The 27,495-nt window shown below is 43.9% G+C and overlaps 1 protein-coding gene across 1 annotated transcript; it reads left to right on the top strand.

Moving 5' to 3' along the window:
- The first annotated feature begins 275 nt into the window (after nucleotides 1-275).
- Nucleotides 276-27,369, top strand: pcsk5a (proprotein convertase subtilisin/kexin type 5a). Its single transcript, XM_030065867.1, has 38 exons — nucleotides 276-506; nucleotides 1,804-1,911; nucleotides 3,841-3,945; nucleotides 5,043-5,216; nucleotides 5,356-5,499; nucleotides 5,796-5,869; nucleotides 6,132-6,220; nucleotides 6,331-6,503; nucleotides 6,795-7,007; nucleotides 9,328-9,428; nucleotides 9,540-9,643; nucleotides 10,047-10,167; nucleotides 10,456-10,644; nucleotides 11,193-11,329; nucleotides 11,462-11,584; nucleotides 11,794-11,896; nucleotides 12,702-12,892; nucleotides 13,177-13,261; nucleotides 13,684-13,787; nucleotides 13,969-14,107; nucleotides 14,315-14,430; nucleotides 14,851-14,953; nucleotides 15,230-15,366; nucleotides 15,516-15,716; nucleotides 15,908-15,976; nucleotides 16,526-16,568; nucleotides 16,728-16,870; nucleotides 17,106-17,306; nucleotides 19,263-19,346; nucleotides 19,895-20,093; nucleotides 20,450-20,664; nucleotides 21,563-21,805; nucleotides 23,053-23,289; nucleotides 23,411-23,588; nucleotides 24,306-24,523; nucleotides 25,201-25,301; nucleotides 25,630-25,834; nucleotides 26,328-27,369. Exons 1-38 carry the CDS (start codon nucleotides 276-278, stop codon nucleotides 26,816-26,818), a joined length of 5,892 nt encoding a protein of 1,963 aa, XP_029921727.1. The 3' UTR covers nucleotides 26,819-27,369.
- Nucleotides 27,370-27,495: the final 126 nt, after the last annotated feature.

Genomic DNA, 27,495 nt, shown 5'->3' with positions numbered 1-27,495 from the left:
GCACGTACGCCAATGTTTTCCTAAAAGCTAACAGAACAATGCAACGTGGGCTCAACCGATTCCTAGCACAAATAACGTCTTTTTGAAAGTTGTCATAAAATCAGAAGTGTGTAGCGGTACAGTCGGGGTGGCTGTTCAGCTCGTCTGATTAGCTGCTATTGTTGCTGCCAGACACAGGCATCATTACCAGCTACACACTACATAGCTGTTGTGCAAAGGAGGCAGGAGGTGGGGAGGAGGCGTTGTCAACAAAAAACAAACACAGTGGGTTAGACATGATACTGTACAGCTCCGAGTTACTTTCCATTGGAGGAGGGCAGGGTTGTCATTTACCACTCTCTCGCAGGAGGAAACACAGACAACAGCAGTACCAGCGTATGCAAACTACGCAGCTGCCGCGCTGTTGCCGTGACTCCTTCAGTCTGCGGAAGGAGGGGAAGGAAGGCAAGTGGGAGTGGATGGTGCTGGAGTCCTTCAGGGAAGCTGAGTGTATGGCAAAGCTCAGAGTGAGTCATGATGTTTTTTCCCTGTGGGTGTTAGAAATGCAATCACACTCTACAGATTGCATTTACAACTGGTCGACTCTGGCTGTGATCCGATTGCAATGCGCGCCGGGCCCACCTCGGCCCCGGTCACATTCCAAGTGCACCGCATGTTTGTTGATTGTTCATTACCTGGGGAATTCATATGTGGATGCAGATTTATTTTAATAACAAAAATGTGAATGGGGTCCAAATTATGCAGCGAGGAAGAGGTCACAGCCTCCTCTACAGCTGACATGCATCCACACCGAGATCAGAGTTTTCCTCCATCCATTAGAAGATGTTTACACTGATCTTTATTTATTTATTTTCACTATCCTCACAATCTGATTGCCCGAGACTAGAGTAGAGGCTTAAGGAGGGCCTAGACTGACATCGTTCACCCAGAAAATCCCTCACTTGGACAAATGCTGTTCATGATGGTCAGCAAATTGCATTTTTCTCCTTCTTATTGCCGCTGTAGGATCTGTGTTGTTCTGTTGTGGGCTGTGCAGCACACACCTTGCTAACCATCTGGCTAGCAGGTCTTCATCATCCCCTGTCAATGTGCCATATGCTGGGCTCTTACCTTGTCAGTTTGAAAGATGCCAAATAATTAATGAAAATGAAAATCAAATTAATATAGATGGCTGTAATTTCCACGAGGTACCCTGCTCAATAGAGGGCTTTTTAAATGGCATTTTTGTCAAATAATTCGGGATATCCTATGTATAGATTTCTAAAGCTGTTATGGGATGATTTATTTATATAAACAAATATAAACAAATTTTCGAAAAATAAAGAAAAAGGTCTTCTCTAGGCAACCACAACTGGTCTTTTCTGAAGCCCAGCATAAGTTGCAATATGTAGGCCTTCCGCAGATTAGCCTATTACTTGAGGCAAAACAATTAACAGGGAATTTTTGCCTGCAGCACCACAGGTCGGATCCTTATAAAGGATACTATAGCTGAGCCCTGGGATCCATATTGAAGTAGTAATTTGAGAGCTACTCGCTCCCAATGAAGGCGAGACTACTTCACAGCTTCAGCTGGCAAACACTGTCTCTGGCCTGCATTGGCGATGAGCATTTACTTCCAGCCCTCGTCTTTGTAAGAGTGGATTTCAGTTTTCTCTCTTCCGCTATGAGAAATAACTTTCAAAGAGGAGCAGACACCAAGGGAACCGTATGAGACACCTGGGCAGGTTCAGAGTAAGAGGAAACCTCTCCAACTCAGCAGTGATGGTGTGCTTTTTCGCGTTGTGGATGGGTATGCTCTTCCAGCTTTGTCATGCATCGATATACACCAACGACTGGGCTGTGAGAATAAACGGGGACCGTGACTCTGCAAACAGGATAGCGGAGAAATATGGATTTACAAACATGGGCCAGGTGAGTCTGATAATTCACAATAAAGAAGCCCCAAACAAAGCATTTGCACTCCTGATCTCCTGACTTTTTTTGTCAGAAATGTATCATCTTTCAGTCTGAAGAGGTTGAACTTTAGCAAAACTACCCTCAGGATTAATATATAGACTAGTGAATGTTCAAAATATTAAGGAGATCTTCCTGATATTGAACTGCAGCCCCTTTTTTCCCCAATTCACTTCTGAGTTTTCTCCACGCTGCAGAAATCCTTCTCTGACTCAGCTGCTTTTTCTTTATCTATATCTCTCTCCATATATCTATTTCTATATCTGTCCTTTGAGAGTAATATAGATTTAATATGGGTAATCAATATTGATTTCTGTCTGGGTTCACCTCAGCAGTGCAAAAGATTAGGTGTTCTGACATTTTTTTTTTTTTTTTTTTAAAGTTTAAGAAAGTTCAGGCTACTTTGTAAAAAAAAAAAAAAAAAAAAAAAAGATCATTTGTGAGCAATGTGAAATGTCATGCATGGATAGATGGACGGATGAATGGAAAAATAAGACTGATTTGGATGGTTTCGGAAATACTTTTAGCTGAATGTAAGTGCAAGGCTTGCTCACTGCTAGCCTCTTGCCAGAAAAACAAACTAAATACCTCTAATACTGCCAAATACAAACTCACAGTGCAAGGAGAAGAAACAACACTGTGGAACTACAAATAAATACAAGGGTCCCAGCAATATCTAACTTACTAATATTTAACTGTAGCAATATTTATGGGAAAAAAATGGAAAAAGGACAATAAGTTACTAAAAAGCTATACATATTTGAGATTGGCTGAACTGCCACTGTACCACTACTAAACCTGTTGTTTACTTAAAGGTTGTGAAGCTCCTCCTCACCGCTGATCTTGTCAAATCTTATTTCTTGGGTGGCCTCCTTCAGCATTTTCAGATCACAAGTCGGGAGCTGGCCATCTGCATTACAAGCATGGCCGGATGTTAGTCAGGATGATTCAAGGCTGCCTTCCCAGGCCAAATATCACATTTGTTCTGCCACCTCTCACCCCCCCCCCCCCCCCCCCCCCCCCCCCCACAACTAGCCTGATCATATAACATTTTGTAGATTACCTTGACCTTGTAAAATCAAGACTCTCTCTCTATATCTCTCTTCCTCATACAAATAAATAAATAAATAAATAGTGTGTGTGTGTGTATGTATTTATATACCAAATTACTGGTGACACAACATAATAGTGTAAAGCTAGATATATCTAGATTAGTGACTGTAGAAGTATGGGTCAAAATAAAAAGAATAAGTGAATCAGAGAGACTAATAAAATAAAAAGGGTTAGTGATTTGCAGAGCCCAGAGCTCATCAAATTAAATACTCCTGGTTCCACTGACACTGACGTAGAGCAAACAGACGCTTGGAAAGCTGCTGTGCTTCAGCGCTGAGCTCAAATATCAGGGACCAACTTTAAATTAAACGCAAGCCCATCTGGGGATAAATTAGGGTGTGGCTGTGATGTATCACTGGCACTCACTGCAAAACCATCAGCCTTTGACCCTTTTTGTTACTGATCGTGAACAAGCTCGTGCTGTTCTGAAATTTCATATTTAATCTTGCTAATGTCTCACTCATGCCATGGGATTTTAGGCATTATTTGAACACATGAACACATGCAGACTTATGGGCCCACACACACACACACACACACACACACACACACACACACACACACACACAGACCCAAAGTACAAGCAGTCTGGAGTCTTGTGGCTCAGGTTGCCCTTACCTGAAAAACTATCACCGGTGTAAGGTAGCCTCTTTAATGAATGACGCCAACACAAGCTTCATAATTTAACAGCTGTTTAGTACAGTGACACAGTGGGACGAGCAGCACACCCCCACCTGAGCACAATTTTTGATGATTTGATATTTGCTTTGCCAGATTGGAGACCTGAAAAACTATTATAGTTTTCGCCACAGCGGGACAGCGCAACAGTCCACTGTGTCCAACAAAGAGGTTACTGACCGCATCACCAAGGAGACCAAGGTACGGTAATGGGATACAACTGGAGGTGCACTGGGTGACTCTGCTAGATTATTAATCAGCTGCATGACAGCCAGCACAACCCCCCCACTTACTCCAAATACCAACATGTAAGCACACCTATATACATTTTTTGACCCCTCACACACACCACACCCGCATACCCTCACCCCGACTGGTGTATCTCAAATCGCGCACTTCTGCACTTACACTTAGTATTTTGAGTGCATAAGTGCGTTCACACTGAAAATACTAACAAATGCAGTGCACTGCAAATACCCGGATGTACACTCAAAACGGTCAAAAAGTTGAGAGTGGAACGATGGACACTTCTCACCCTAACGGCACCACTGACCGGAAGTAGCTACCTAAAAAAGCTGACTTGACTTTTCGTTTTACGACTGTTAATATGTCACTTTATTAAGGTTTAATTTTTTTTCAGGCGAGAAAGTAACTACGTAGATTCGAAATATGTGGTCAGTTTGTCCAAATAGCGTCTGTTTTGAAAATTGCTTCGACGTTTTCGGATAACTCTCAAGCTAGCGATCGTACAAAGTACAGTCACTTCCGGTTGTTTACAAAAATAAAACTCTAATACCTTAGAAGCAGTGGTGATGCTTTTATTTTGAAGATAGGATGTGTACACGTCTACTTCTGGATAACTTTACCACCGAAAACCAAAGCCGGCCGCGGCTCCGGTCGGCATCACGCGGGCCGGGCGCAGCACCGGCCGGTACCGCGCCCACCCGGTCAGCTCTGCCGGACAGGTGACAGGTGAGCGGCCGGTGCCGCAGTCGGCTCGCCTGTTGCCGACTGTGCCGATCGTCATATCCGGTAAGTGCACAAGGAAGTGCGCCAATTGAGACACCCTTCACTGTCGAAATTCGCGCACTGTGCCGGTAAATGTACTGTCAGCTAAGTGCACTTACAGACTGTGCACTAACGGAAGTGCGCGATTTGAGACACACTTTTCATTGTAGAGCACAATTATTATCCACCTGCTGCATTTAAGACAGCAAACATATAAACACAACTATGTATGCCGCGCACCATACAAATGTCTGTGCATCAGCATTAGTGACTTTTGATTTTCTCTTAAGGTGGAATGGCTCCAGCAGCAGGTCGTCCTGAGAAGAGCAAAGAGGAACCCCAGAGCCAGTCACATATACTCCATCGACATCAAGACCAAACGCACTCCCACCGCCCATCTTCAATCCAACCACACCCAGACATTGTACTTCAACGACCCACAGTGGAACAGCCTGTGGTACATTGTGAGTCAGATATTTTTTCTTTGTCAGATGCAATTCAAAAACACAGAAACATAAACCCAGACAGACAGAGCCCAAAATAGAGCCTGATTTATTCTTTATTCCCAAGGGGTAAATTGATGTTCCACTGTTTGCTCCGCAGCACTGCAGTGATGACTCCAAAGGCTGCCAGTCTCACATGAACATCGAGGGGGCTTGGAGGAGAGGGTACACTGGGAAGGGTGTGGTGGTGTCAGTCCTAGATGATGGAATTGAGAGGGAGCATCCGGATCTCAAGCCAAATTATGTAAGTGCCCTGGGATGGGACGCTCTCCTCGGGAGGGGGACATTAATCATAAGCAATTTGGCAGAGCTCTCAGTCTAAGAGTGCATAGCGGAGACAGATATTGCAGGCAGAGCTTTTGGGCCAGAGGTTTGGAAAGGTCGACTAAGAGTATTGGAATGGACATTAAAAATGTCTGATCCACTTTACTGTCTAGTTGACTGGTGAATAATGCTCTCTGCGATTTGGTTGATGAAATTGAAATTGATGGCCGCTGGCTTTGTCTTTGTGTCCTTTTACTGACTATCCATCTGTTTCAGGACCCTCTCGCCAGCTATGATGTGATTGGAAAAGACCCAGACCCGTCTCCATATGATTCCAATAATGCTAACTAGTCAGTACTTCTGATCTCTAGAGCGCTGATTGCTCTTTGCACCTGTTTTGCAGTGTCCTTTCCCCTGATATGATTTTATATAGTAACTCTAATTAATGCATCCTTTTCCTTTCCATTTTGGGCAATTGCATGCATATATGAATATGCATCGCACCCGTCTCAATTCTGTCTTCTCACTGGTTTGATGTAACGTAAATAGCCTGTCTTCTGCTCATGCATATGTATCTAACCTCATGTTCTTTTTCTCTACTCTGCTCGGAAGCCATGGGACTGAGTGTGCAGGGATGGTTGCTGCAGCTGCAAATAACTCTCAGTGCACAGTTGGAGTCTCTTTCCATGCCAGGATAGGCGGTGAGTCCATGTGACGGCATGAGGCTGTCAGACTGAAGGGCGCCTGGAGGTCAGAGCTGGTGTGTAACATATATAGGTTTTTAGATTTCCACTTCCTACTGCATCTGTAGGCATCCGTATGCTGGATGGAGACGTCACAGACATGGTAGAGGCCCAGTCGCTGAGCTTCAGACCGCAGCATATTGACATCTACGTAGCAAGCTGGGGCCCCGAGGATGATGGGACCACTCTGGAGGGACCTGGGCTTCTAGCTCGTCTTGCTTTACAGAACGGCATTCAAACAGTGAGTGAAAGAGTGAAGTGAGAAAGCAATGCAGGTAGAATTTGTATGCATTTGTGGAAGCAAGAAAAGGAGAGAGGGGCTTTACTGTGTCAGGTTTTGTTTGTATATTTCAGAAGGATTGGAAGTTGGGTGTGTGCGTGCTGGAGTGTGTGTGTTTAATAGTTGTTTCAAACTGTGTCTCTCACCTGCGGCTGTATGTTTACTTCAAGGGCTTATCTTTATCTCCTTACCGATATGTAAACATCATTAATAAATGAATCCCTTCTGTCTGCTTCCTCTATTAAATCTCAGGGCAGGCGCGGGAGGGGCTCTGTTTTTGTCTGGGCATCGGGGAACGGAGGGCGCAGAGGCGACCACTGCTCCTGTGATGGCTACACAAACAGCATCTACACTATCTCAATTAGCAGCAGCACCCGGGGTGGAAGCAAGCCAGATTACCTGGAGCAGTGCTCCTCCACCCTGGCGACAGCTTACACTGGCGGGGGGGTGGAGAGCTCCAGGATGGTGAGTAAATGCTGGTGGATACAAATGCTGTGAGTGTAACATTAGAAACAGCACTGTTACAGACATGAACTGACACTGACACTGACATCAAAAAGCAGGGGGCAGGAAACACCGGTGTCACTGATGACATTAATTAAGGTTCTATTCCATTTAACTTCAGCCTTTCCAGTAAACCAGAATATAAATAGCACCACTCAATCAACAATTGTAAGCACATTTTTTAAAGGAATACTCCAATTTTTAGGGTAAAATACCTTTTTTCCAATTTAGCCAGACTGAAACAAGATGTTTGATGCCATTTTCACCTCTGTTCGTCCAGTGGTTCAATTCCTGTGGGTAGCATTTTGTAAATGGTATCACACATCTTGCCTCAGTCTGGGGAAAGTCAGACAAAGGGTGTTCTGCCCAAACATTTGAGTATTCCTTTAAGATTAATACATTAAGATACGGCAGTCCGGTTTCTGATGTATTGTTGTTAAACAACTGCAAGGGTCGACCGACTTATCAGAGAAAACTATCGTGACATCCCAAAATAGTGAAAGTATTGGTCCACCAAATGTTTTCCCTAATTTCATGAAGGAGATGAGCCATCTGGATGCAGTGACAACACACCTAAAAATAACGCTCTTTGAACTAAAACTGAGGATGGAAAATAAAGATATTGTGAGTCAGGCATATCCATTCTACAGTATTATCCGAGGCCTAGGCTAGAGTACATTGGCAAAGCTCCCTGCGCCTGTTTGTCCTGATCACTCTATGTCTCAGGCTGTTGTCTGCAGTAGCAAAACGGAGATAATGCAATAAATGACTAAAGTGTTATGATAATTATTCTGGAACAGCTTGTTGTCACCGTCTGTACAATACTTTGCAGGCAGCAAGGCGTAAGCCAAATTTTCTAACAACACTTTCACCCATTTGTGAGCCAAACTCAGGGTATTGCTGGTGAGCCAGAGCGTTCCAGGAGGTGGTAGTCCCTAGGTGCCTCGTGGTTAATTAATGTTTGCTAAATGGCTAAAACAACTTCCAAACAGTTCTGTCACAGGGACATTTTGTGAGCTGGCTTTGACCAGTCTCATTGCGTTTATTTCCAACAGAGTGTGCACTGTCATTTTGCTTTTCAAGGTAAGCTGCGTGAGCTGAATAATAGATTGCAGAAAACTATATTTACATACTCTATCCAAATGCAAGATATGTTTGGTGCTTATATTAACAAGTGAGAGAGAGAACCAAAACTGAGGAGGCAGATTTTTCTTTAAGTTGAGTTTGCCTGGTACACTGGGTTACTACGTTATACTACGTAAACACATGCAAAGTGCAATGCGACAACAGTATTTAGTAATATTTATTTGAATAGTTGGACTTTCTAGTGGCACGCTTTAGTCACTTTACATGAAGTTGCCACGGTGTCACTCATTGTTTGCTAGGTTATTTTTAGCAGCTGCTAGGGTTTTACACCTTGGTTGGTCAGTGATGAGTAGAGGTAGAAGTAGGAGGACCTGGAGTAGTCCTATTACTATTGGTAATAGTAAGGAATTTTATTAGTACACAGTATAATAATGTTATTTCTTGTTTGTTTGTTTTTTTTCTTTGTGCCATAATCCAAGATCTTCATGTAGAGGCCCAAATTTAGTACTTCCATATTAATGAGTACCATAGAAAACATCAGGCCATGCTGTCAAATATACCATAACACAGGCACCAGCTGTCGTGGTGAAAGTAGCTAAGTCACCAGGGTTATCAAGTGGTTACCTCACTTTACTGATGTTTTATTGAATTAGACTGACAACATACTCATGAATGCTCAAAAGCATCCAAGTGTCCCAGAAACACCCCACTTTAGGCTCAACCGAAACCCTACTGTCATGTGCCCCTTTGATACCTATAATGCTACTTTACGGCCCCATTCTTGAGCCTGTACTTCCACATTAAAGGCCACATTACATTTGAGCCCTATATAACTCTGCACTCTGTAAGATTTTTTTAATTTACCTAACGGAGCGAAGGTCAGCCTGATCTGCCAGTAAATGCATGGCCGTTCACCTCCACAGGGCACATTCTGGTTTTCCAAATTGCTCGACAAAAAAAAACAGTCTGCTGTGACTCTGACCACAGCGCCACGAGTCTAGTCTTACATCTGAGCTCACTATTTTCAGCTCACTAGCTTGCTCAAGCAAGAATACTAATAAAAAAAAGTTGTCCTGCTGACTACACAAAGGTGAATGCACAGCAGAGATAGCACAAAAAATATATAATATTAGCATAACAATACAATTACGCACTCAAAAGATAGAAAGAACATCTGCTGTCCTTGCATTCACAGGCTACCTTGTCCCTGAAGCAGGGCTGTAGCAGGGATCATTCAGGGACCTCAGTCTCGTCCCCTATGGCTGCAGGGGTCATCGCTCTCACCTTGGATGCCAAGTAACCAGCTCTTCCACACCACAAAATCCATACATAGACACAATTGCAATCAATACATATGTTCATTCAGTTTTTTTTTTTTTTTTTTGTCTCTGTTTGACCTTTCCTTAGCCCCATGCTAACTTGGAGGGATGTACAGCACATTATTGTCCGAACATCAAAAGCACATCATCTCAGCGCTCCCGACTGGCACTTAAACGGGGCTGGATTCAAGGGTATTCTTTTTGTTTTTTATGCCTCCTCCATTTAAGTGTTTGTTTTTTCTCCCTCAGTATTTATCGCTGTCAAAAGTTTAAAGAATATGAGCAATTCAACCGTAGCCTTTGGATATAATGTGATCTTATGATAGACTAGAGGATCCGAGATAAAATGGGCTATACAAGCATATTTGTTAAATGTTCTCTCAGCACCTTTTTGGAAAACCATAAAACAGCGAGCATGCAAAGTAATGAGATATTCGAGAGAACAACAGTAATAAACGCCTACAAAGTCCCAGGAGTATGTGAAGTCTTTTATAAGCTACAGTGACTTTTATGTCCTATCTAATGTGTTTGTGGTGTGTGTGTCTGCGAATTTGTGTATATGTGTGTTTACTTTTGGGGGGTGGGCTGCTCTTAGTGAGCCACCTGTACGGCTTTGGCCTTCTGGATGCGGAGAGCATGGTGAAGGAGGCTGAGCAGTGGAGACCGGTCCCTACCCAGCGTGTGTGTGAGGAGGAAGCTCCCATCCAGCTGAGCAGGTTTTCCGCTAACTGTACTGTCTGCTGCCTGGCAGTTCTGAAGACATCTCCCCTTTGAATCAGGATTTCCCTTGATCCCTCTCCTTTTATCATACCTCCTCTGTTCCTCTCTTTGTTTCTCGTGTGGCTTTCTCTCGTGCTCGTGCTCACCCACTCAAATGGGAGCCATTTTTTATTGCTTTGTTCCTCTGTTCACTTTCTTTTGTGCTTCTGTCTTCAGGCTCCTCTCTTCTCTCTGCCACTCACCGGGCCTCCCCGTTCTTTCCCTCTCTCTCCGCTCTGTGACAGACCTATTCATCCAGGCTCTGCGCTGAGGTCTGTGCACGAGAGCGCCGGCTGCTCCGGTGAGCCCCTGCAGCACGTTGTTTATGTGGAGCACGTCGTCGTCCGTGTCACCATCGTGCACGGTCGTCGCGGCGACCTCTCCATCACACTCACATCACCTTCAGGCACCGTGTCTCAGCTGCTGGCCAACAGGTAACAGAAAACACTGCGATGTGTGGACACTCAGCTACGTAAGCAGTGCTACACTCCCTTGAAGCTTCTCAACATAATTTACCACCTAATCCAGACGTATTATTTCTGGTTATTTGTGGAAACCAGCCCGTGCTCCAGATAACACCATAGTTATAATTTTTTTTTTTTCCAGAAAAAAAAAAAAAATCTGGCAAACACTGCCGGTAATTTGCAGCAATGGTGCTCAAATTTGCAGAAACAAATATTTATATGCTAATTCATGGGAAGTAGTATTGGGACGCGCTTCTGGCAGTCTTTCCATCCCTGTCAATTTGCCATGACTGACAAACATTGGCTAAGTTGGGGGGCGCAAACTCTGCCATGCTAAAACATTCAACAAATTAACATGAGATAGGCCAACATTTTTCTTTTTTTTTTTTTTTTTGTTGAGCAGCGTGATACAAAACAAAAGTGGTATTATATAATAAACAGTTATTGTAAAAACAGAAGAAGTATACAGTCATTGAACCCCGGTCGTATGATGACTGAGCAGCTGTGTTTGTGTTCAGGCCTTTAGACCACTCCACTGATGGATTTCAAAACTGGGAGTTTATGACAACCCACTGCTGGGGAGAGGAGGCAGCAGGGGAATGGAGTTTGGAAATCCAGGATACTCCGTCTCAGAAGAGGAACGACACCGAACTAGGTCTGCCGTGTGTCTCTTTGCATCATCACAGTCGTATGAAAAATGCATCAAACCTCAAGTGGAGCAGCAGCTAAAATACAGGCCTCCTGGGACAAGCCTCGCTCACTTTCTACTTCTCTGTTATTTCTACAGGGACACTGGAGCGGTGGTCCCTGGTGGTTCACGGCACCTCAGAGCAGCCGTATCCCATGCATCGTGAGCAAGCCCGGTCGGCTGAGATGCCAGTGGATAGTGACCTCAATGAGGAGTACAGTGGTGAGTCACCTACCCAGAACGGCAGCAGTGCTAAACGGCTCCTTGTTCCATTTCAGACCCCAAAGACAGCAGCTAATTGCACTCCTCTGGAAGCGTTTAGTCAGTTTAGGTGGTTTTACATCTGAATAGGGAATTAAACAGGGAAGCTGCCTTCCTTCCTTTTCGTTGCCATGACGATGCGTTGACTTTGAGTGTGTTTGCCCTTGCAGGTCCCTGCGACCCAGAATGCAGCGACGATGGTTGTGAGGGACCCGGCCCCCAGCATTGTGTCACGTGTTTACATTTTTTTCTCAAGTTCAAGAACAACACAAGGTTAGAGCGATCACATACAGTTAGAGCGCTCGTTCTGCATCTGCAATCCAGATACTAGATAGATGGCTCATGCAGATGTCCAACGGAAAATAACAATTGCTTATATAGGCATTGCACTGGCTTGCATTAATAAACAGTTTAAGAAAAAGAAAGTATAGCTTTTGTATCATTGTTCAATCCTTTTTACTTGAACTTTTATTGTTTTTCAGCAAAAAGATAATATGAGATATCATACATGAATGATATACCAAAACATATCTATTTGAAATAACAGCAGAAAATTAAATAAATAATAATAAAAATAACTAACTAAATAAATAAAGTAAAGTAAAATAAAATAAAATAAAATAAAGTATGATAAATAATATTAATAATAATAATAAATAAATAACACCATTAAACAAAATATCCATATATGTAAATTAGTGAGGTGAGGGTCTAGGGAATAGACTAAATAAACATTCAACAATGCAGCAAACAAAATCAAGCATGAGCCATTTATGTTGCCATAAGATTATGTCTCAAGATTCTGGGAAAGGTAGGTATTTTCCGAATGAAGTCCATTATATTTTTCCATAATTGTTGTTCGTCATTATAAACATCAGAAAAGTTTGAAGCCACAGCCCCTCTTTTAACTGTTCTGCCTCCTTCCAGTTCATTGCTATCAGTCTTTCAGCTGCCATGCATCCAGTTGTTACAATTTGTTGTATCATTGTTCAGTCCATGTTTCCTCCACTCCCACATCATTCAAGATAAAGTCCTGCCTCTTATAACATATATTCTCTGGTCTCTGTTTATCCAATAGGATGTGTGTATCAGAATGTCCAGAGGGTTTCTGGGGGGACCGACGACGTTGTAAAAGGTGCTATTCTTCCTGTGAGAGCTGCACCGGTAGTCGAAGCAACCAGTGCACTTCCTGTCAGCCTGGTTATCACCTGACTGAGGGGGCCAACACCTGCACAACCAGCTGCGGGGAGAACTACTTCCTCGACTACGGTTGGATTTCTGGCCTTGGGATTACCGTTATGCATTTCTATATTACATCACTCTCCCATAAGCCGTCAAAATCTTTTTTGCGATCACACTTAATTAATTAGATTCAGAAGCACTTTTCTCAGGTCAGCCTTCAAGGATCCATGCCTGTGCTTAGAGAAATGCTGCCTGAATATGGCCCCGCTAATGAATAGTCTGTTTATGTAACTGCAGCTGAAGTGCGCGTGAGTGAGATTGATTAATCGCTCTGATGTGTATGCTGTGTGTATTGTTTGATTTCCCCACAGATGCAAATGCGTGCAGAAAGTGCAGTGAAAACTGCTTGAAGTGCACCTCGTACAGCATCTGCACAGAATGCAGACCGGGCACAAGGTGAACCGAATTCTTGAATTAACTGCTTGGTAAACGCTGCTCCTTCGCATTCCAGCCACTGATGATACTGATAGCTGCTCTGCAATCAGAAAAAGCTGCAATAATTATCCATATCACAATAATAGCGTGGTAATTTCTTACTTCCTGTCCCACACAGTGCAGCAAAGAGAAAAATGTACTGATTCCCACTCTGCATTTGCCATCACAGAAAAGAGAAAACCTGTCTGACAGAGTTGATTATAATGTTGTGTTGGAAGTTTCCGGAATACAATGTTCACTGAGTCAGTTCACCAAGTGCGTGTGGTGGTGTGCTGTGGGTTGGAAAGCTGAGCCTGGAGTCTAATGACAATGAGTAATCACCATGGTGTCACATGATTGGCTCTGTGTGTCACGGCGCCACATGCTCTCTCCGCCCTCTTCAGTCTGCAGGGGAATCGGTGCCAGCGGAGCTGTGCACCAGGATTCTACCACGACAAGCAGGAGGGCACCTGCAAACCCTGCCATAAGGCCTGTGCTACCTGTGCAGGTGAGGTCAGAGGTCAAAGGTCAGGAGTCAGTGGTCATGAACTGTTATGAAACCTCTTGGCTGGTTTTAAAGTGCCATCGGAAAACATGACTAGAGACTGGTGTTTGATAGCAGATTCGTGTCACACAACACTGTAAATGTGTCCATCTCTGTGAAAAATGTGTATGTTCTGTGGCATCAGGTGCAGGTGTGGAAGCATGTAACCATTGTGCAGAAGGCTACTTGATGGAGGAGTGGAGGTGTGTGTCCTCCTGCAGCGCTGGCTTCTATGCCACGGAGCCAAACCCAGAGATAGCTGATGGGCACAGGATATGTAGGAGGTGAGCTCACTGGTGTGTGATCAGGTGTGGGTGGTTTGTTTATCTGCTGATGGCAGGCCTTATTCTGGTGGTTGGCTTCTGTTTCTGTTTGTGTGCCTGTATGAGCGTACTTTTTGTATGTGTGTATTTTTTTTGGAAGCGAATGTGTGTGTGTGTGTGTGTATGTGTGTGTGTGCATGCGTTCAGTCTCTGTGCTTTCCTCCTCAGGTGTGACGCCAGCTGTCTCACCTGTGTGGGGCCGAGCTGGGGAAACTGCAGCAGCTGTTCCAGTGGTCACAGCCTCCAGGAGGGAGTGTGTGTGGTTAGCACTGTGTGTGTCGACGGTCAGTCAACCAAATTCTTTCTCTATTACATGTTAACTCACTGTTGCAGTGTAGCCAACCATATAAATGTAATGCTACTTTGATCCTTTGGCTTATTTTTCTACCTGCTCGCCATTGTGGCAGAAAATCAGTACAACTGAATTGATGTCAAACATTCACATCAGTGATGCTTGAGAAGAGCAGCAAGTCTGTTTATGTAAATTTATATTATTAATTTGTAATTTGGCCTTTATCGTGTGTATTCATTCAGAGTTTCATGAGCAGTCAGCTGTGAGTGTTTGTTTGTAAAAGTAAAATGTGCGGCTATTTGGTCCATATCCGCCGTCCATTCACTGGCATCTAATTTTAAAGTCTATTTCCATGCCTCAGATAGTGATTCAGTTCTGAGTCAGTGCCGTTCCTTTGGTGTGTGTCTATCAGGAGAGTACCAGGACGGTAACGGGATGTGCCACGCGTGTGATGCAACGTGTCTGAAGTGCACAGGACCGCACACTGAGGACTGCATCAGCTGTGTTTTTTCACGGTGAGTTGGGCTTGGCATCGTAGCACCAGAGGTCAGCGGGAACATACAGAGACCCGGTGTTCCTCTGAGTAAAAAAAAATACGGCATGCTGTGATGATATAGATTGTGCAGGGGTTTCATAGCTGCTGTAATCTGCCCTCCCTCTCCTCCTCTTCCACCGTCAGCTTTATCTGTGTGTGAGCACGTAGATTCCATACAAGGTCAACTTATTCACACTGATAAAATTCATAATGTGGTTGCGAGAACTAGTCGCTGTTTTGATGTTGTCTGCTCCAGGGCTTTAGATGAGGGTCGCTGTGTGCTGCAGTGTGCCAAGGGGAAGTACCAATCCGGTGGACAGTGCCACCTGTGTGACCACACCTGTGCCACCTGTGTAGAGGGAAGGGCTGCCAACTGTACCAGCTGTGAAACTGGTGAGGAGAAAATGTGTGTGTGTGTGTGACAGAGAGATATGTAGACTAAGAGATGGAAACAGGAAAAAAAAGTGATAGGGAATGGTTGGGTAGATGAAAAATAGGACATTTGCATTAATACATTTCCTGACACACTCTTTCTCGCCCAGATAAGTTTGGAGTGGAACGTTACCTGTACAAAGGCCAGTGTGTCGAGGCCTGTCCCGACTCCTTCTACCACACCAAGGAGAAAAGTTGCGATCCGTGTTCGGACCACTGCGTCCTCTGCACCAGCTTGGCCCACTGCCTCAAGTGCAACTCCTCCTACTACGTCTCTAACGGAGCGTGTGCTAAGCTGGAGTGCGGGGAAGGTGAGCGAGGCCTTGCTGTTTTTTTCGTGGGCGAGATCTTATTTCCATTATGCCACCGAGCGACGCGTCGTCAGAGGTGACCTTGGAAAGCATTGTCTCACACCTGTCCGCCCCTCTCCCGTTCTCGGTCTCATTGTTTTTCTTAACTGTGTCTTTCTCTCTCTCCGTCTCTCTCCCTCCCCGTCTCCCAGGGGAAGTGGAGGATCCAGATTATGATGACTGCATGACCTGCGAGGAGGGCTGCAGAAAGTGTGTCTTGTGTAGGTCGCAGCTCGGCACACATGCTAAAGATTTTTCGGAGTGTGTTGCCGCTCATGTTCAAGCATTGTTGCACTGTTATGTTCACATTTTTGAACATCTTTTATGTTTGTGGTCAATTTGACCCCTGCAGTTTAAACTTCCACAGAATTATTATAACTAAAATTGTTATCAAAGTTTATGTGTCAAGTACTTTATGTTTCTTTGTTGTCTTTGTTGATTACCTAAATCTCACTGATTGATCTAAAATTGGAAAGAAATTTTAATTTTTGGTGTTTTAAGGGCTTTATATTATTTCTAAGTACAGATTTTTGTTATTTATAACCAATACGTTACAAAGTGTGTACAGGACATTGAAAACATCATCCTGTGAATTTCATCTTTACCCGGTAGTGCCCATTACATTAAGAACACTCATTAAATATGAAGCAAAAAAAATGATGTTAATCATTCATTTAGAGAAGTTAAACATTGGCTGGGCTCAAATTGACCCCAAACATAATAGGAGAGTTAAAGGGCTGTTTTTTTTTTTGTTTTTTTTTTTTCAACAGATAACCCTAAGCATTGCCTGTCCTGCACTGAGGGCTTTTACAGGTAAGGCTCTGTGCCCTCACTCTCCCCAAGTGTGAACTTGGATCTCTCACTAACCCCGCCTTTAGCTTCACTGCCATACTAGACTGAATAGGCCAGTGTTGTTTTTCATGTATGTGAAGGAGCATTTTAGGTGATGATCCACTGTTGTGTTTTTCTAAGTTTTGAGGATGGCTGTTACAAGAACTGCCCGGTTAAGACATACAGCGTGGAAGAGGACATGTCCTGTGTGCCATGTGACGAGCACTGTGTGAGCTGTGACGAGCAGGAGTGCTACTGGTGTGAGACTGACTTCTTCCTATCAGGTGAAACTGTCCCACTTGGTCATGACGTGAAGTCTTCAAGCATCATTTATCAGATGGTGTGTGTGTGTCTGTGCATGTGGTGTGTGTGCAGATGTGCTTATCTAAGTTCACACATCTAAGATTGCACAGTTTTTTTTTTTTTGTTTGTTTTTTTTTTGGCAAGGTGTTGCTCTCAGTGCGCTCCCACCACAGGTACATACAGTACTGGGAAAGGAATCTTCTCTTTTTGTTACAGAGGGGAAGTGTGTTACAGTTTGTCCCGACGGTTTCTATGGTGATGAGGACTCGCACGATTGTGTAGAATGCCACTCACACTGCATGACGTGTGATGGCCCAGAGGATGACGACTGCGTGTCATGTGAGGAGGGGAAGAGGCTCGAAAACGGAGAGTGTGTGTCTGACTATGAGGTCTGCCCCATTAAGACCTTTCTCACTGGTGAGACTAATACTTCTGTATTCCACTAATCCAACTGTCTGGCTATAATGAATCAGGGATTTGGTTACTTTCAAAGGGGAAGAAATGAAATCTTCAAGGGTAATTGCTCTGTGTGCCACCTTCCCTGAACCCTGTACCAACTGGGGTACTCAAAACTAGGGAGACTCTTCAGCATCAATCAGATATAGACTTTGAAGTAACTTTGAAATAACATTTAGTTTCTTCGCTTTTTCTCCCAGGAGAGCAGTGAAGTAGTTGGAGAGACCTTTAAACAGCATATGGTAGTCAGTTGGGGGCGAGACTTCTGATATGAACCAGAATAACACGGAGGAAAGCACAAAGGTTAACAGCGAGGTTTAAGATAGAGACTCAGCAGACTGTGGCACGCTTTGAGTCTCAACTCATACACCAGACCTCATCATGTCATCTCTGGATCATGTTTCTGGTGCTCATTTACCATCAGTTTTGTCCTTTAAATATGTGAAAGTATAACACTATTATTATTATTATTACTACTACCACCACTATTATTATTGATGTTGTTGTTGTTGTTCTTCTTCTTCTTCTTCTTCTTCTTCTTCCTCCTCCTCTTCTTCTTCTTCTTCTTCATAGTATAATTATTATAGCCTATTTGATATGCGTAATATTTATTATATCAACTTATTCTTTAAAAAAAATGCCAAACTAAAATTCTACTACTACTACTACTACCACAACAACAACTACTACTACTACCAATACTACTACTACTACTACTACTACTACTGCCACAACAACAACTACTACTACTACTACTACCACAACAACTACTACTAGTACTACCAATACTACTACTACTACTACTACTACTACTACCACAACAACAACTACTACTACAACCAATACTACGACTACTACTACTACTACTACTGCCACAACAACAACAACTACTACTACTACTACTACCACAACAACTACTACTACTACTGCCAATACTACTACTACTACTACTACTACTACTACTACTACCACAGCAACAACAACTACTACTACCAATACTACTACTACTACTACTACTACTACTACTACCACAACAACAACAACTACTACTACTACTACCAATACTACTACTACTACTACTACTACTACCACAACAACTACTACTACTACCAATACTACTACTACTACTACTACTACTACTACCACAACAACTACTACTGCTACTACCAATACTACTACTACTACTTAAAACTACTACTACTACTAATGATAATGATAATGATAATGATAATGAAGATGTAGTGCCATGGGAGCCGTTCCTTTATGCTGGAAAGCCAAATGCTGAAATGCTAAGCTAGTTAATGCGACTCATTTATTATTCATTATTTTATTGCAGCTTCAAAATTGCTCCACGCCCACCTTATCAAATACATTAAAACATTACATTAAATCCAAAGATCTCAAGCATAATAATCCGTGTTGGCGCTGGGTGTACAGCAGTTAGAGGCAATCATTCGATGTATATCCCTGTTTTCTCATTAGTCTGACGAGGAGATGAGAGTGGAATTTATTTGGGCAGAAATGCGTTGGTGGTCTGCAGCCACACAGCTTTTGGAAGGAGCTTGTTAGCCAGACAGCGCTGCAGCATCCAGTTGGGCTGTCGCTTCACTGCCAGTTGCCCCACACTGGACATCACTGTTTATCACTTGTGATATTGTATTTGTTTGTTTTTTTAACTTGCTGCATCACTGCTGTACATGACCTAGATGCTCTAGTGAGAACAAGAGAAAACTAAAGGTGCAGCCGAGGGAGGAAACGTAGGCGGAGAAGAAGGCAAAGGTGTAGCAATCGAAATCCATATGTGGTTTATGCTGAGCAGTCTCCCGCTGTTTGTGTGCCTGACGTGCTGCAGCGAGAAAGCCCTTCATCACTGTGACTTTGTTGTGCTTATTCCTGTTGTCATGTTTTCCCCTCCAGATGATGGCGAGTGCGAGGACTGCCACCCCTCCTGTGAGTCGTGTTCTGGAGAGGGGAAGAACGAGTGTAAAACATGTGTCAGAGGTTTGTCTGCTTCTCTCTGTCTGTCAGCTGCTCAGCAAAGGTATTCGCTCTTGTTCCATATATTCTCAAGGTGAAACCATTTGTTTCTGTGTGAGAAAGAGAGAGAGATAGAAGGAGAGATGGGCGTGTTTGCATAACTGTGTATTTGACATATATGTGTGTGTGTGTGTGTGTGTGTGCTCTGTAATTTTTAACCTTTATTTCTTCCGGGCAAGTTGACTAAGCACACATGCTTTTTTTAGCACTGCCCCCTTTCACATTCACACAGTTGCACACAGTCACACGGCACTGAACCGCCGTCTGTCGCTCACTGAGCAGCTCCACTGGAGCAGTTGGGGTTTGAGTGCCTTGCTTAAGGGCACTTCAGCACTATTTCTCTAGGAAAGAGAGAGCTACTGTCGCCAGTACCATTTCTGTTGTTTGTGTGTGTGTGTGTGCGTGTGTGTGTGTGTGTGTGTGTGTGTGTGCATGCATGTACATCTGTCAGATTTTGAACACACATCTGGCTCTTTTGCTTTGGTCATGTTTTCTCTCATTTTCTCCTCTAGGCCGGTTCCTGACCACACAGCAGACGTGTGTGTCAAAGTGTCCGACGGGCTTTTTCGCCAGCCGGCTGAGCGGTGTGTGTGAGGCATGCCCTCAGGGCTGTATGCAGTGTGCGGATGCTCAGCGCTGCACCCGCTGTCAGACGACTCGTAAAGCTCCCTTATTCCTGCAGGATGGACAGTGTGTCCAACAGTGTGTGAGGTCAGGGGTCAATGCTATCACTATTTCAGTGTTTTTATTCTAATGTGAACATATTTAATCAATTTTACATAATGTGACATGTATTATGCTCCAACTATAGCTGGCTAATGAGAATCTTGAGTTTGGAAAAACAGTGAGGGTTTCAGGGATGAATTATACATCTTGAATTGTGTGGCATCAGTTATATTTTTCTTAGCAACTAAATGTTGGATTTAGACTTACCGTGACCTATTTAGAGAGGATGCATGTGCCTGTGGGACAGTCTTGCTTATTCCTCCATGCAGATTATGTCCGTTTATACATGAATATCCGTGTGTTTGTTTATGTGTGTATGTGTGTCTCCATGCCTTCCACAGGGGTTATCCTGTGGGCCAGGTGTGTCGTAGGTGTGTGGCAGGCTGTGCGTCCTGTGGGAGGAATGCTACCCATTGCCTAAGCTGCGAGGAACCTCTCCTCCTACACAAGCACGAGTGTGTGGAGGCCTGTCCTCCTGCACACACGGTCCGGGACAGGGAGTGCCAACGCTGCCCCGCAGCCTGTCAGGAGTGCACCCCGCATGGACAGTGCACAGGTACGAAACATAACGCAAACCAGTAAGAGATGTAAAGGACAACTTCAGTTTTCTTAGCTCACCTGATCCCACTCACCCACCGCTCTTAGCAGTCTTTACTCCTCTCTGGTATTTCTATTAATGGGGAGTTTTTTTTTTTTTTTTTTTTTTTTCAGTATACGGTACTCATCAAATTCATCTAGTCAGAATAACTCTCAGTAGTTTTCCATTCCTGTAAAAGATTCCAGTCCAAATTACCTCATGTTCAGATAAAGAAAGTGATTTTATTTCAGTCTGGTGTGCTGCCTCATCTGTTATTCCAGTGATTTTTTTTTTTTTTTTTTTAAAGAATGAAAAATTCAATATAATACTTTATCATTTTAGTCAAGTGCTGTAGACACACAGTTATATATTCAATATTCAGGGTTCATGGTTTAACCATTTAGATTTTATGGTAACTTAATTAACTGTTAGTTAATGATTATTATGGCATTTACTAATGTTAATAATATCTACAATAACCCTTAAATAACATATAAATTAATATCTTAGCATGACCAGCATGAGTACATGATTCTTAGACACATTAGTTAACGGTTAGTTAACTATTACTTAATGTTTATTACCTGTTACTTAATGTTTATTACGGCATTAACTAATGTTAATTGTTGTACTCTTATTGTAAAGTGTTACCGATTTTATCTCAGGCTTTAAATATTTGCATGTGAGTGTGTTTGTCATTACACACAGCTGCTGACAGACGTGTCATAAGTCAAATCTGTGGACACCTTTTGTTTGATTAAAGTCATTTGCCATGTCAGTTTTCTAATGTTGCCCAAATGACACCTACACCATTAAGAGAGGGCTCACTGTGTCCCTTCATTCTTCCATCTGTGAGTAAAATGTGTTTTCTGTGCAGGCTGTGAGGAGTACCACTTCCTCCATGACGGCCTCTGTGTGCTCAACTGCCCTGAGATGTTCTTTGAGGACAACGAGCAAAGGGTGTGCCTGCGTTGTCACCCCGACTGCGAATTGTGTGACGGGCCGGATAGCAATGACTGTGATGCCTGCTCGGACCCTGAGGCCACGCTGCACAATGGGGCGTGTTTGTCCGACTGCCCCTCACACACTTTCAGGGACGCAGTGACAGGAGAATGTAAAGGTGCCTAATTCTCTTAACCTGGAGGAATGTCACTTTCATTAATTAATCTCTACCTTTCCACATACAGAGAACCACAATGTTAAATGCAGTATAAAAACTACCAGATAGTCATGGTGTGTTCATTATAACAACAAAATAATCAAGAGGATATGAGTGATCAGAATCTTTGGCCTAATAAAGTAGATTTTCAAGAATCTAATCTGGCTTAAAATACTGATATTTCAATATGTAGGGGAGAGTGGGGTAAATAGTGCCAATTTTTACTTAAAGTGCCTTTAAAGCGAGGGGATTACAGTAATGCCTCCAACTAAAATATGCACATATAGTTTAAGATGTTGTGCATCCCTGGGAACAATCACTTTGGATCTTATATAAACTGTTTGAGAAATATAGCTTTCAAAAAAAATTTGGTTTTGTGGCACAACTTGCCCCCGGTGCGGGGTAAATTGTGCCATTAGAGAGAATACACTGGGGTAAATTGTGCCATTGATAATTGAAGTAAAACAGATCATTTAAATCTCACAAATGATAATGCTATATAAAAGCAAAACAAATTCAATACAAAATTATTTATTTAACATTTATTTATTATTTTAACAAGATCACAGGCCACTTTTCTATAACGAGGCCTAGTGCCACATGAACACATACCCAGAACAAAATAAAAATGAGCACCTGCAAATCATCTTCATCTGAATCTGAATAGTTTTAGTGATCAAAGGTAAGAAAACAATGTACAATAACACAACTTACACAACTTACCCCAAGGCCCTTTGGCACAAATTACCCCAAGCCCACCATTTTGAAAAAAAATGCATCCCCCAGCTGTTTTGAGCTAACATCATGCTAACTGTATAGACTCATGGTGTAGTTTACTAAAGTACTAAAGTTTTCTATAATTGTTCAAACACAGCAATCAAAAAACCTTGATCATGGAAATTTTACTTTGGAGGGCAAAAAAATGTTTTTTGAACTTAAATGTGCTTACCTGTCAAGCCATGTGTCTCCCTTCTTTGCAGGATGAGTGAAATGGATGCCTCTTCAAAAATATGTGGTCACATGACCAACTTCTTCTATGGTTTTCTAGATAACAGGGGTGGCACTACTTGCCCCTTGGCACAAATTACCCCACTCTCCCCTACTGCACTGTTGGCATGATACTACCTTTTGTCTGGATGATTTTCATTGCACAAGTCACATTTCTGACACTGTGACCGCCACATAATCCTCTCTACATGTATTTCCAGACTGCGATGTGTCTTGCCTGACCTGCTTTGGGCCGCACGCGAGCTCCTGCACCAGCTGCAGAGAGGGTCAGAGGCTAGACGGCCACGGCCGCTGCGGGCCGCTGGCCAACAAGTGCTCGTCCCACCACTACGCGGACCAGGACGGCCAATGCTATCCCTGTCACAAATACTGTCACCAGTGCTCAGGTCCTGGCAAAACACACTGCCTGAGCTGCACTCAGAAACATCTGCTGCTCAGTGAGTGGAGGAGACAAAGTTTGTTGGAAATGTCTTTGTGCATTTTGCCACGCGAGCATAAACATTTGCGCATGTGTGACTGTTTGTATGGTTGCATCATCGTCTGTGTTTGTTGGTACAGACGGCACCTGTGTGGATGAATGCCCCATTGGCTCCTATCGGGACGAGGCAGGGCAGAAATGTGAATCCTGCCACCCTGCCTGTCTGTCCTGCATGGGGAAACACAGCCACGAGTGTCTCACCTGCAAAGTCCACCTATTTAGAGAGGGCAAAGAGTGTGTGGAGACCTGCCAGCACAGGTAATTTAGTCTACTCCCTATACAGCTGTCCTTAGGCGACCGTCCATCAAATTATGTGCTCTCAGGTAATTCTGTCCTCAATAAAAGATATGCCGCTCTCTCTTGAAAGCACTTGCTCACATGCCCTTATTATGGACACTAAGTCACTGCATTGCATCAGTTGGACGGACGGGGGTTCAGCGTGGAGATACAAGCTAATGTGGCTTGAGATTTAAATAGCCCTTCATGTGCCCTGTAAAATACTAATTAGTCTTGATTTTATTTGTGCTGCAGTGATTGAGAGAGTTAAATTAATGTGCCGTTAAATTGATGTGCAGTTAAATACGCCAGAGAGACCACATAAGGGATACAGATTGACACAAAGGCGATCTATCTGTTGTGACATGCCGTCCTCCATACTTTTAGGACTTCACACAAGAAAAAACACACACACACACACACACAAGCAAACAATGCACACTCTTATAAACAGCACAAAACAACACCTACATCAATTCTGTTCCACACACACTCGACTCTCGATTGCAACTTTGGAAAAGCTTTTGTTTTTATGTGCGTGATTATCTCTGTCATGGTGTGTTGCTACGATAATTGTGGTCAAATATGAAATGTATCTGTTTCTGACTGGCTGCGGGAAATTAATTTTCTCATTGAGGATAAAGCTCTAATTTAATCTAGTGTAACCCAGGACAAGTTTTCCCCTGTCTTACCTGGTAGTCACTATGGAAACATGGCCTCGAGGACGTGCGAGAGGTGTGACCCGAGCTGCGGTGAATGTTTCGGGGGCGGGGAGGACAGCTGTCTGAGCTGCACCACGGGCCTTCTCTTCTTGCGGAAAGAGGGGCGATGCCTCGCCACCTGCCCGCAAGGACACTACCACGACGCCGTTCACAGGACCTGCGAGCCCTGCCACCCCAGCTGCAGAACATGCTCAGGTACAAGTGTCCGCTCAGCAGCGGTTCGGTGGGACGCAGACAGACACACACACATGGGCTCAGTGGTGCACGCTCGCTCAGACAACTTTCACACGATTAGACACGGCTTCTGCTGTTCTGCCCGTGGACTGCAGAGACAGAGGCGGCGCAGCGCTTTTGAAATAGTGTTGTGTGCAAGACCTTGAATGTGGCACGCAGTCCCCAAAACATCCTCGTGGCCTTACAAATGCATGCGGCACCACCGAGCTTTGTTCAAACCCACAGAATGTTTTTTTTTTTTAATTCTAGCAGAGATCCCAAGCTTTCCTAAGACACTAAATATGTCCTGCTGCATTACAAGGAAACGTGTATAAAGCGATACAAAAGACACTGGCATATTTTCCGTTTGATGTAATGCTGAATTCATAAAATATGGCATGTTGGCCTTGCATATCTTTTTTCAATGTAAATGTGATGTAGCCTCACTGAAGTGTTGCACCCAGCAGATACAGAATATGTACAGTATGTGACACTGTCAGACGATATTAAAAAAAAAAAAAAAAAAAAAAAAAAAAGCGTTTCTACTTTTGATGCTACTTAAGGGGGCGTTTAAGGCAAAATCAGAGATCAAGGGGCTAAACTGAAAAGAATAACAGGAGCAATTCAGCTCAGTAACTAATCCTAAGTTATGCCATCAGGAAAAGAGTACCTGGACTGTGACTCATGCCACATGGGATACCTGCTCTCCGATGGCATGTGTGACTCTATGTGCTCCATGGGCCAGTATCCATTGATGGAGGTAACAGCGCTCACTAGCAATGTTTTAGATTTCAAAACGTTAACCATGTAAAGTCTTACACTGTTCTTTCCTCACTAAATTAATAATTAATTTCACCAGGCACCAGATTCAAGCTGACATGTAGATGCAGTCGGTTTGGCTGAGAGGCAGTTGCATCACAGAGTAATCCAATCCCATTAGAAATGTTACTTTTACAATTCATTATGAACAGGAGGATAATTAAGTAAAGAAAATCATGTTTATAATGGAGTCTGTGCTTGGTAGCCCTTTGCCTCAATATGCAGTCTCTCCATTTCCTCTGTCCATCTGCTCCTGTCCCCTTCATCAGGGCTCGGGCCATGCCTGTGAGGACTGCGATGCCTCCTGTCTGGAGTGCAGGGGACCTGGCCCGGCCAACTGCACCATGTGTCCTGCTCAGGCCATCTTGGAAGCTGGAGGGCGCTGTCTGCTGTGCTGCCGCCACCCGGGCCCTGCAGGAGAGGAGGAGGACGCAGCACAGCAACAGGACTGTTGTAATTGCACCGAGACCCGAGGTAAAAGCTGTGAACCCGGTGTTCAACAATGCCTTGCTTGTCGTGCGTCACAGAGACACGGGGAGAGCGGGCGGTGAAGCTCTCGCAAACTGTTCAAGCACGACATCGACATCCCTTTTAATTTTTTCATGAGAAGTGGCGGTACAGAGGGATGGAGTGCAGATTCAGTTCCTCTGCGCTGAGCGCTGTCGTGTCATGGCGGTCCCTGATCAAATAAAAAGTAATATCTGCGGGGCGCCCCGGTGGCTCACCATGTGCCGTGTAATACGGAGGCTAAGCCGCAGCAGCCTGGGTTCGAATCCATCCTGGACCCTCTGCTGCATGTCCTCCCCTCTCTCTGCTCCCTTTCTTGTCTCTCTCTTCATTGTGACTGTCTAATAAAGCAGAAATCTCCTGGAAAAAAAAAAAAAAAAGTAATATCTTTATCTTTTTGCAATACATAATGTAGCCACCACATCTGTGCCTAAACCTGGTGTTTTTGTGGGTTTCCTAGGGGAGTGCGTCCTCAGCACCAACTTTGCTTTCAGGAACGAGGAGGAAGAGGAGGCCACGGGCAACCTGACACTCTTCATCACCGCCTCCATCCTGCTGGTGTTGGGCCTGGGCTTCGTCATATTCCTCATCAGACACTCCCGCTCCAAGCGTCCCGCCTCGGACATTGTCCCTCGTGGTTACGAGAAGCTGGGCTCCGGCGGCGGCGGCGGCTATGGAGGCGGCGGCAGACACGGCGGCTACACCTCCTCTTCCTCCACCTCTTACGGCGGCCGCGGCAGTTCATCCAGCAAGCACTTCCAGGAGGCGCAGCTGGTTGACATTAGTGAAAACCGCTCGGGGAATAAGGATGATGACGACGACGATGAGGACGAGGACATTGTTTACATGGGCCAGGACGGCACCGTGTACAGGAAGTTCCGGTATGGACAGCTGGGAGAGGACAACGAGGATGAGCTGGAGTACGACGACGAGAGCTACGCATTCCGGTGAAGCGTGACAATCCCTTTAATAAAGATTTCTCCGTCTTTTTCTGGAATCCTCTCCCTCCCTCCCTCTCATTCCTTTTCTTCTGTGCTGTTTATCTCTCCTGCCCTCAGGGACAGCCTCATTTATCCTCCACTGAATTTGAGCTGAACCAAATGAAACATGAGAAGCTATTTATAATGAGCGCATTTTACAACTGAGATCCATTCACAAATCTAAATATGCTCCGGAACGATTCCAGTTTGCTTTGCATTCTTAAGGAATGCTCGTTTTTACATAATTGCAATTTATTTTCTAGGCCACATTTGGTGTACATTTTACAACTTACCACATATATATATATATAGATATAACACATTCTCCATGGGCATTTACCTGTTTTGTCAATTTGATTAATCAACGTATTCTTTGCAACTGTTGTGGTGTTGAAGTAGCACTTTAAATTTGATTGACCATGTTATCGCTTGTGCTTTTCTATAATGCATTTCCATGTGTTTGCTGTCGTTGAATTTCAACTTGAACGTGTATTGTGGTCCCATTCAAAATAAAGTCTGCTAAGATTGCACTGGAGGCGGTGGTAATTCTTGACCTTACAAAGTGGAAACTGACAGGCTTGTCATTTCGCGGCGAAGCAATTAAAATCCTTTTAGGAGGCAACCAGCGAAAAGGACAAGATCGAAAAC

The sequence above is a fragment of the Myripristis murdjan genome, chromosome 12 (genome assembly GCF_902150065.1).
Source record: "Myripristis murdjan chromosome 12, fMyrMur1.1, whole genome shotgun sequence".
In the NCBI taxonomy this organism is placed as follows: domain Eukaryota; kingdom Metazoa; phylum Chordata; class Actinopteri; order Holocentriformes; family Holocentridae; genus Myripristis; species Myripristis murdjan.
The sequence above is the reverse complement of the archived record's forward strand: the minus strand, read 5'-3'. Positions and strand labels throughout refer to the sequence as shown.